We start from the raw sequence: 11,321 nt of genomic DNA on the forward strand, positions 1-11,321 counted from the left end.
TTGCGGGACCAGCGGATGGTGTCGGACACAATGAGGCAGCACATCAGCTTGGCGTACATGCAGCTCATGTCCCAGAGTGTGTGCCATAGGCACTGGATCTAACTTGCAGCAGGGGGAAAAGGGAAGGGGAGGGACCTGCATTAGCCCCCATGTGGATGCCATGGGCAGCAGGCATCCCAAAGCAAGTGCCACATGGTGTGTGTCTTGGGCACCGCGCACAGAACTGGACTGCTGCATGGCATGTGTGGACCACTTGGGAGACCCAAGGCCAGATACTGTGGCTCTGGAGGCTGGATCTGGTTCACAGGCCATATCTTTGACATTACCTGGATTACCTGGTTCTAAGGCAGCGTGATAGCATTCTGTCATTGCTCCAGAGAGCAAGCCAAATTTTGGTAGAAATAGTTGTTTAAAAGTACTGCACCTCCCTGTCAATTCATGTAGCATCATCCAAAAACAGTGTGGAATACAACTTGATGTTAACTTCCTTTCTAACTGGTGCTTAATCAGAGACCTGAATCTGCAGCATGAAAGTAGAAAGTATACCAGTGAGTAGAGATGCATCGGAGAAAGAAACAGACTTTCTAATCTAGTAGTTAGGCTATTCCCCTGGCTTGTGGGAGTTCCTTACCTGAACTAAGCAGAGAAAGACTTGAATCTGGGTTTTCTACAGCCTATGAGAATACCCAGACCAGCAGGTAATTAGCTATTATGGGCTGGGGGGCAAGGGGAGAATCTCTCATTTTTTTCAAATGAAGTCTTGGTTTTGTCCAGAAGTGGAATGGGAAAATTTTGAAATGTCAGTAAGTATTGTGGAACAAGAAGACTTTCTCACCGAGGCCTAAAGGTGAAGGAGGAAAGACTCAAAATCCTCCACAGACCCGCTTGTAAAATTGAGCAAGCTTCAGCATGTCTGTGACCTTCGGATCTGGCCCATGACTATTTGTACAGTAAATGAACTTCAGGACATTTCTCTTGCCTCCTCATGCATTGTTTGCACCAGACACCCACAACCTTTTCAGCGAGCCTTCTAAAAATTGGAGTCTAGTGACTGTTTAAATACTCTGTTGAAAAATGCACTGGGGATTCTTTCATTTCCCATGCAGCTGTGTGTACATAAAAGCTGTAGATGTAATCAGGCATGTGATATCTCTGAGTGAGTTTGTTGTTCAATGTTATGTGGCTCATTTGCTGTTGTGCTGCCCCTGGGCCACACTTTGGCCCCTGGTACATTTTGCACTTCATGATTAACCAATTTAATCATGTCTTAAGTTGTGACCCAGCCACATGTTAGAGTAATTAATGGCATCATAAAACAAGGAATAAGCCACAAAGGTATTCCACAAAAGTGTGTGTGTGTTCCCCACAAAAAAATAACTTTGTGGCAGTTTCTTGTCATACCATTAATTGAAAGTGTGGTCAGGTGCACCTTGCCCTGGGAGCCCTGTCAGCTGATGGGGCTCCCAGCCAGCAGGGGTCTTTATATCAGTTCAAAGTGAATATAAAGCACTTCTAAATCAAAAGTTTACATGCACTTTGTGCAGATGCAAATGACCATGTCAGGTGCCTGGCAGTCCAATCCTAAATTTCAAACCAGAGCCCTGACTTGGAGGTGTTCAAGAGGAGGTTGGACAGCTATTGGTCAGGGATGATCTGACATACAGCTATGCTTATATTCTAGTGTAAGTATTTCCCATGCTTCTGGGCTTTGCTGGTTGCCTCTTGTGGCCAGGAGGGAATTTTTTTCCCTCCTGCTACTACGTGGCGGGTTTGGGGATTTTTTGTTTTTTAAGCCTTCCTCAGAGGCATTGCATGTCAGCTGCAGCCAAGGCTGGGGATTTTGATGGGTGTGCCAGTACTCCTGATGGGACTTCAAGCCAAAGGTTTCTGGCTAGAGGGTTTTGCCTCTGCTCGGGATCAGACCAATCCCGGTATTTAGGATCAGGAAGGAATTTTACCCTATGGTCAGATTGGTATGGACTGTGGGGGTTTTGCCTTCCTTCTTAGCAGAGGGCCTGGGATCTCTTGAGCATATTTTAACAACCTTTGCAGCAGCAGCAGCAGTGGCAAAAATTAGGCTGCAGCAAATTAGGGTGTTATGCCTTGTTGTGTGTCAGGGTTGACTGTGTAGTTTTGCTAGGAGGTTAGACGATGGATTTGTTTAGGATGGTTCGGATAGGGATGATCCTGCCTCAGGCAGGGGTTTGGATTAGATGACCTCTGGAGGTCCCTTCCTGCCCCACTTCTCTCTGATTTGTATTCTGTGAATTAATTGCATCATGCAATAATTGATGGCATTTATTTCTGATGGTGTAGGTGGCTGAAATGTTTTGAATCTCTATCTCCCCTGCCTCCAACACCTCCTCCACTTGCCCCTCTCCCCTCAAAAAGAGGCAAGGGAATGTTATCATCAGGGATCTTACTTTTCTATAAGGGGGAAAAAAGCAAAACATCTCCATTTAACAAACATAAATGTCTGCATTTTTCCACGACCTACTGAAAGCGCAGTGGCATCCTGCAGCAAGCAGCATTGCTTCCACGCTCATTTTTGTTGTGGTTTTTGCCTCTCAGCCAATCAGCAGTGGTGGGGTGGGTGGGGATTCTATGGTTTTCTGTGGCAAGTGGAAAACTAGGGTCCCTGGTTATCAATAAGGGGGAAGCAATTTGGTTTCCTTTTTTAATGAACCAGTATATTGCCCCTAGGATTCCTTTTACCAGAGACCCCCCAAGGATTGATGGCCCTTCATCCGATTTTGTATCAAGTGAACTTTTAATAGTAACCCCTAAGTTTTATTACAAGTATTTTTTTTCTTGCAATACAACCTAGCAAGCAGTTCCTTCAGGCATTACAGCAGCGACCTTTGGTGGAACTGGCCTCAGATCCTTTGCTGGGTGTGCGGGATGTTAGTTTTTGAGTTCCTTGTTGTTCAAACAAGAAGTCCAAGGTTGCTCCCAGGGTGGCAGCACAGAACACACATGCTCCTTTGTTTGGCCATCACTTTTTTAACTTCTCTCACCCCAAAGTGTCCAATCCTTTGGCTCTGTGCCAAGCATTCCTTATATAGTGCACCAATCCCCTGGCACATTCATTAGGTGAAAGCTGCTATCCCTTGCTCACCTAGAGCCCAATCACAGCACTCGCATCTCCCAGTGCCACAGAAGTCGCTCTATTCAGTTTTGTTGCTTAGTTCTGGGAAGGCCTGGACTATGGCTGAAAGCCTTAGCATAACTCAGCCTGCTACAGTGGGCTGGTCAGAGGCTGTCGCTTCAGATTTTGGAAAGAAATTTTTACAAAAATGAGGGTTTTTTTCTATATCCCCTCCTCCCCCGCCCCCATCCCAGCTACAGTGATCAATCTTCTTCTTCAGTATTATACAGGTTGTTATAAAAATCTCCAGGGTTTTGCCTAATGCCTTGATCATGTCATGGACCCAAGAGTTTTGCCCTCATTTATGAGAGGAGCAGAATTGAGGTCTGTCACATCACTGAACGTGTCAGGCACTTCAGTTGGCTAATTCAGGTCTACTTTTTTTCCCCCCCATGGGTTTCTCTCTTTCTATTACCATATTTACCCAAACGCAAGACAACTTGGAATTTAAGGTGACCCTGACCAATAGTTAGATTCTATCTATGTAAAATTATGTTACAGAATCTAATTACTAGGGGGTTGCTTTAAATTCATCCTTCCTACCACTGTGCTAGAGAAAGCAGTGGCAAGCAACCTGACCCCCACCCCTTTCCCTCTGGCACATACTCCCTCCATGACTGCCCCCTGCTTACCTCCCTGTCACCTGCCTTCCCTCCCCCCACCCCCACTTACCCAATGTGGCAGCTCTAGCCCTGCCGCCGGACTGTGACATAGAGCACATGGGTGGCTACAGCCTTGGCAGCAGTGGCAGCTCTGGCAGCAGCTGCAGCCACAGCCGCTTCCCCTACATCATCTGGTCTCCTCTGTGTTCCCCCCACTACACCCAGCAGTCTCCTCTGCGCATTCCCTCTCCCATTCCACAGTCCACCTTGAGCCACCCCAGGGAGCACCTCTGGCCCTGATACTCAAATTCAAAACAAGGCTTTTTTTCTCCCATGTTGAATAAGGGGGAAACAGCCTCATCTTAGATTCAGATAAATATAGTACTTTTTGTAGCTGGGGCTTCATGGAGCCCTTTTGTTATAAACTTCATTGGCTATTGTTTGGAACAGGGTCAGATTAAACCCATGTGAAGAAGTAACCACCATTCAGCTTGACAAAGCACAAAAGTCTGAGGGCTACAATGGCTCACACAGAACCCATGTTATTGAGAGAAGTGGAGTTGGGATCACTGGGAAGCTGACAAAGCAGATGGTTTGTGCCTTGTCAACAAGATAGGGCCATGGAAAAGATGAGCAGCTCGTCCATTATTGCACCTCTCATGTCAGCAGCCTAACACCAGTCAGTCCAGTACAGAACTCTTGTTTGGGGCAGTGAGAAAAACTATGAGGGTTTTACTCTAATAAATAAGGAAATTGAATGGATACTGGTATTGATCCTACTTTCCATGCTATTAGGAGTCACTCCATTGAAACTCATGGAATAGAAAATCCTGGCATGGGTATGAGGGGAAAATTGAGTTCTTGGATGACAGTCATAAGAGAGAAACTGTATGCACTAATGAATTGTTGCTTTCTTGCCTCTGTCTGTCCCCTTTTTATTTGCCTCTGCAGGTGCCCTGTACAATGACAGAACATCATTTGTTGAAAAGCTGGATGATGCTGTGCTTCCAGGCCAGGTCTATAAGTACGTGTGGGAGATCACTCCAGAAACGGGACCAAAAGATGCTGATCTCCCCTGTCTCACCTACATCTATTACTCACATGAAAACTTGACCATGGACTTTAACTCTGGTTTGATTGGAGCACTGCTTATATGTAAAGAAGGTAATAAAAATAGCTTGGGATAGACAAAGCTAATCAAAAATGTCTTACTTCAACAAGGACAGGTGGGAAATTATTTCGGCTAGAGGACTGTTTTACGAGTTTTGTAAGTTGCTGAGGGCTGGAAGGGTAGCCCCACCCCTTGACAGGTACTCCATAGTGTACATAGAGGTGATTGCATAATAGCTCAAAATCAACATTTTATTCCTGTATATTGTGTGGGTGTGTGTGTGGGGGGGGTGCATGCGTATGGTGTGCATGTGCCCCGCACCCCCTTACAAACACAACCCTGTCACACACACGCACCCTAACAGGCCCTGCTTCTAGTGGCAGCAGGGCACTTGTGACCTGTGGCAGGCGGGGCCTCCTGGTGGCACACAGTCCCAGTGAGCCCCAGGACTGCATGTGACCAGCCCAACAGCACCGTCACACAGGGCTTGTATGCAGCTCCTGCGTTCTCCACCTGAATCCCGCACCACTGGTGGGAGCCCTGCATGATGAAGACAGTGGTGCAGGTCATGGTGCTCAGCAGGGCCAGCAAGGAGGGTGTGGAGCTAGCCCAGCTCCATAGCATGGAACTCCAAGCCTTTCCCTATGACCTGCAAGGGGCAGTGAGTGGGGCCAGGCTGCTAGCTCCATTGCACAGGCTTCCCCCTAGAGGCATGCAACGTGGGGGGAGAACCTGGGAGGGCCCCCTGTGATGGGGCCAGGTGGACCCCACACCCCCATTGGCTCCAGCTCCAGGGCACTGTTGTGAGCCCCATGCTCCTGCCCAGCTGCTGTTTCACTCCCACTTGCTGCTGCCTCCCCCACTCGCCTGCTGCCATCCCCTGTGCCCTGCCAGCTGTGGCTGCTTCCATATCTTTGGGGCCGGGCTCAGGGCCATCCCATGCGTGAGGGTGGGAGCACAGCATGAGCTGCCCCTGTGGGAGTGAGTAGGGCTTGGCCCCATCTGAGCACAGCAGAGGCAGCCCAGGTCTGGGCTACATACAGTGAATTGGTAGGCATCTGCCTGTGGGCTGGATGAAATTGTCTGGTGGGCTATATTTTGCCTGCCCCTGGTCTAAGATATTCTGAGTGTGACATCCGTATTTGGGCCGTTTCTAAGGGAAACCAGCTGCAGGCTGGCTGCCAGCAGCTGGATTCCCCTCCTCTCTGGATCCAGCAGTGAACTTCTGTTTGGTCTGGGGCATTGTTGTAACTGAGAAGGCTTCCTGCAAAGCGCACTCAGTTACAGCGGGGGGCTGCACTTCTGTCTGCACCCGTTGTGGCAACATGATGTGAGCTCTTGAGCAGCAGCAACTTCCCCTTCCCTTTTAGAGTTGTTAAATGGTCCATACGCTGAAACACTTCCTTTAACCAACTGACTGTAGGTTCTGCTAATAATTTTGACAGGCTGTTTTGACTGAAATTTCCCATTGTAGGGGTCTACCTCATCTCTGTAATGTTTCACCCAAAATGGTTTGGCCATCTTTGTGACTAGGAAATGTATACTATTTTGCCCATGTTGGAGGGTGGGGGGAAGAAACAAAGGAAACAGCAAGACTGTTTGGGAACCTGTACCACTCCTGCACTCTGTAGCAGGGACCTGGAAACAATTGTTTTTTTGCTGTCCACGTAAACATCTGTGCATGAATTTGAGGAAGCAGCTGGATGATTTTTTCAGGCAGATCCCAAGGCCAGCCACCATTTTCGTAGACTGAGCACAGCAGTCTGCTCTCCCTGCACCCCCTACCCCCTCCCCTCCATGCCTCTGATTGCTGGGGCCCCGCAGCCAGTTTCACCCCTCCATGCAGATTGCCAGATGGCCCAAAATCACAAATTACTATGATTAAGTCCAGGGAAGCCATTAATCCATGTGTGAAGCATGGATTAATGGCTTCCTGGATTTAATCAGGGTAATCAACCCACAATTTCAGGTCATCCCCAAGCTGTACCACGGTTGCAGGCTGGCTGTAGCCACCTGCAATCTTCTGGCTGCCTGCCACACTGGGGTCCCTGGAGCGGGTTCAGATATGCAGGGGGTGTGGCAGTGGGTTCATGCATACAACAAGCTGTGCTGGGGCTCTGCGGACCCCAGTGCAGCCACTTACGGTCTCCCGGCTACCTGCCAGAGCCAGCCCGTGACCATGGTTCAGCTGCTTATGCAACCTCCCCACCCTCCCCCTTCCCTCTGCTGTCCACCTCCCCTCGCCTCTGCTCTCCCTGCCACTGTCCACCCTCACTTTGCCCTCCCCCACTCTAAGACTGTAGGACTTCCTGCCCTTTTCTCTGTTTGCAGGTAAACTCTTTTTTTGCAGTGAGCCCACTGTTTTTTGAGGAGCCCACTCAAATTCAAGGTTTCTGTGAAAATCACACAATTGTGAATGGGTCACTACATACCCATTGATGGCACGGACATGAACTGATGACTTAACAGAAAGATTACCTTACCTCAGGCCAGTCCCCTGAGCCATCCATTACATAAGATTATGAAGTCTGTCTTTGGCTGAAACCAGTTGATTATAGTCTGGTCCTCTCTTTCCCTGAGGAGCTTGTTGGCTGGACCATTTTGTATACTGATTGTCCATAAATTGTGTGTGAATTTTAGTACAAAAAATGCAAATCAAATCATTCACTGTAAAGTACATAAATATATCTGGGCACTGATATGGACTCCAGGTGAGTGTAAAGGTCTGCCCATGCACATCCTACCACAAAGTTGGCATGAATGACATTGTTTTTAAGGTATCTTGTTGTTTTCCTTCAGATCTCTCCCTCTTTGTGTTTTAATTCTGATCCTTTATGGAAAGCTGTGATTTTTAAAAATATATAAATACTAGTAATTTAATCTTTCCATGTGTAAGCTGTTTTTAAAACCTTAATAATGTTGGGGGTTAGGTTTAAACCCAGTTAAAATACGTGGGTTTGACCATGATTCTCCATTTAAGATGGCCATAAGGGTCAGTTAAGTATAAGTTACTATACAAGGCAGAGGCAAATAAAAGTTGTTTGGGAATTTTGAATGCCCCGAATGGAGGGGCAGTGACTGAGTATTGTCCTGGGAAAACTTGTGGATGGCAGAAACATGCAGAGAAGGCCTGATGCAGCCTGAACAGTACTAGGCGTGTAACGTTAGGAATGGCCTAGAGTGCAGGCCTTTGGGCTCGGAGGACTGGATCAGTCCTCTTTAGAGTTGTGCGCAGAGAAACCATCTGTGGCTGTTTCCTCCTGTGTTCAAGAAAGCTGAACTTTGAACACTCTTTTAAATGAACAAAATGGCATAAAACATACTGAGACCCACAGCCATAATTTTTGGCTAAGATACTCCATTCCAAAGGGGTAAGTCTCTAGTTGAGTCCTGGGTGAGTTGCATTATTTGAAGTATTGGTGCATTTTTTTTAATTGCTTTTTTGTTGTCGTTGTTGCCAGTAATGAACAGGAGAAAGTGGAACAACACCAGATTGGTATGATAGTTACATACATATCCAGGAAAGGTGGTTAGCCATGTTTGTTTGAAGTCAGGCTGAAGGCAGGGCAAAGGGACCTTCAAGAAAAATGGTTCAGAGAGGTATGAGTTTTCATAGGCAACAACCTACCTCATCAGATGCTTTGTCAGCTCATGCCTCACTATATCATTTGGTCTTTAAGGTGCCACACTGCCCAACCTTCTGTCTTGTATATGCAAAATAAATTATTCTTACCAATGGATCACCAGTCCTATACTACATATTATACTATATAAGTTCTCATACTGCTATGATCACTATAGTATCTACTCATGATGGTAAAGATGAGATTTCTTAGTAGCTGAAGGCCATTTGCTGATTTATGGAACCATGGCTGAGGGCTGCAGTCCAGTCCTGAAGGGGGTGCTTGGTGTACGTTGCAAAACAACTCCATCACACCTGGACTTACTTGTGAAGTCTGGTTAAGAGTCTCAGAGGAGAAGCCAAGGACTGAATGGTTTCTGAGGAGATTAATCAGATCTTTCTTGCTTATGGAGATGATGCCTAAAACAGTACCAAAGTAGTTTAGATGAAGTTTACACTGGGCTGAAATACTATAGGCCTTGGACATCCAAAAATGCCAATCCAGCACCTTTTCATAGAAGTAATTTACTTAAAACACAGTTTTAAAAGATTTTTCTTGGAGTCAGTTGCTGCTGGCCCATGCCTGTATTAAACTGCAAGCTGATGGAATAGATCTGGATATCGTTAGATTGATGCAAAGTGCTTTAGTTTCACATTCATCTGACACTCACATTCATCTGACTTTTCTCCTGTAGGAAGCCTCATGGAAGATGGGTCGCAGCAGCTGTTTGACAGAGAATATGTGTTAATGTTTGCCGTGTTTGATGAAAGCAAAAGCTGGCAAAAATCAGCATCTGTTGAGTACACAATTAATGGTTACACTAATGGGACCTTGCCAGGTATTATACAGTTGATAAACTTAAGGTGTTTCCTCTTACCCCAGCCTGCTTGTTTGAGCCATAATAGCCTTAGCATATAACCTTGCTACAAGCTTGTAGCATATAAACTCAGTACAAGCATCTGGTTTCACAAGAGAACGAATAGCCACTTTTTCCAATAGCCACTACTTTCCAGAGGCTCCTGTCCTTGGTATAGTTGCTGCTGGTTTCAAAGTGTGGGGTTCATGTTGCCAAAGCATTTGGAGAGTTCCACTTACAAAGTAAATGTCCTTCCTTCACCTACAAGATGAGGATGAGGTTAAACAAACTGCTGGCTCTAAAGCATGTGAACACTTCAGAAGAAGACTGTATAGGACCGGTTCCCAAACTAACAGGTTGCGCAGCACCAATTTAAAATGATACTACCTTAAGTACCACCAGCAAATTTTTGTCATGTAAAGTAAACATAATAAATCTGTTAATGTGTACCACTGACAGATTGTGTACCACTGGTGTTATCTGTACAACAGATTTGGAACCACTGTATAATAGGATGACAATGGATTGTTGCCAGCTCAACTGTCAGTGAAAGTAGGGAGAAGTTAGAAGACAAAAGGATGCTAATGGGCCTGTTGCAAAGGTTTCCCCCTCCTCACTGGAGAACCAGGCAGTCCAGTGAGTGAATGTCTGGAGATCATGGGGGGTGGTTTTAAATGCCTTCAAGGTTGGAGTAGTTCTCTCTGGATGGATTTCCTGACACATTTTCCAAGTATGAACAGATCTGCTTTTTAGAGAAGAGAGGATTAACTGGCTAAGGGGTGAGATTTTAAAAAATGCTTAAAAGATTTAGGCATTTAACTCCCACTGACTTTCAGTGGGATTTGGTGCTTTTGAATATCGTGCACAAGGTACGTGCCCCCTCTTGTAGGATCTTGAAAGCTTTGCAAAATGTTCTGAGTGAGGATTTGCTTTTGATCTATCAGTAGGACTTAATGTGAATTGTTCTCTGATTTTTGGATGAGTCGTGTGAATTCTGAACCCTGCTGTTCTTTCCGTTTCAGACTTAACTGCCTGCGTTTATGACAACATTAGTTGGCATTTGATAGGAATGAGCTCCAAACCAGAGATTTTCTCTGTCCATTTCAATGGGCAAACCATGGAGCAATATCATCACAGGGTCTCAACCATCAGCCTGGTGGCAGGTGCAGCAACCACCGCAAACATGACTGTGAGCCAGAAAGGAAGATGGCTGATATCTTCTCTTATCCAAAATCATCTGCAAGGTAAGGACACATCTGCTTAGTAGGCAATTTATACAGGCATAGAGAGTAATAACTTCTTCCGTTATCTCCTAAAAGGGTTCTAACTTTGTAAAACGTCACAGCAACCACATTTTATATGGTGGCTATTTTACTAAGGAACCACTGCTGACAGAGCATTAAGGACTGAAGAGCAAGGTTCAGTGGAACTTCTTTCTGAAGTCTCACAGTTGCAAAGAGGCTGCAGAGCAATGGGGAATCTCATTTTTGGGGAGATTTTTACTGTTTACAAAATGTTCGTCTGGGCACCATGATTACACATGGGTAGATAAGGTAAACTCTGGTAGATTGCTTGATTATTGAAGGAGACAAAGGCAGCTCAAGGCTGTGTCACGATAGCAGGCACAAACATCTTACAGTGGATATTAATTTCCCCAGAGCAACGATTAACATTTCTTTTAATGGATCCATGGAAAAAATCCTTATGTTGCCTCTTGTGGTGGCTGGAGCACTCGCTGAAAAGAGGATTACAATCTCAACTAGGGGTCTCAAAAGAGACAAAAGATTGCTAGAATCACATAGCTCTCATTGACTCCAGCAGGCTTTTCTGGATAATCCCAGCTTTATTGTCTGCACTTGTTTGGGTTTTGTTGTTTGTTTTTCTTTAAACCTGAGTTCATAGATTTCATAGACATTAGGGCTGGAAGGGACCTCGGAAGATCATCAGGTCCAGCCCCCCGCCCAAAGGGCAGGAAGTCAGC

The 11,321-nt window shown here is 45.9% G+C and overlaps 1 protein-coding gene across 2 annotated transcripts in view; it reads left to right on the forward strand.

Moving 5' to 3' along the window:
* F5 (coagulation factor V) overlaps window positions 1-11,321 on the forward strand; it is a 56,705-nt gene that overhangs the window by 6,499 nt on the left and 38,885 nt on the right. For both annotated transcript variants that reach the window (XR_002103485.1, XM_019548826.1), the window contains exons 4-6: window positions 4,702-4,914; window positions 9,179-9,322; window positions 10,363-10,584. Coding sequence is in view for 1 of the 2 variants with exons in the window: in XM_019548826.1 (XP_019404371.1) it covers window positions 4,702-4,914; window positions 9,179-9,322; window positions 10,363-10,584 (579 nt within the window). In the remaining variant the exon portion in view is untranslated. The remainder of the gene's footprint in view (window positions 1-4,701; window positions 4,915-9,178; window positions 9,323-10,362; window positions 10,585-11,321) is intronic.

Source organism: Crocodylus porosus, unplaced genomic scaffold (genome assembly GCF_001723895.1).
Source record: "Crocodylus porosus isolate Cpor-Errol unplaced genomic scaffold, CroPor_comp1, whole genome shotgun sequence".
Lineage (NCBI taxonomy): Eukaryota > Metazoa > Chordata > Crocodylia > Crocodylidae > Crocodylus > Crocodylus porosus.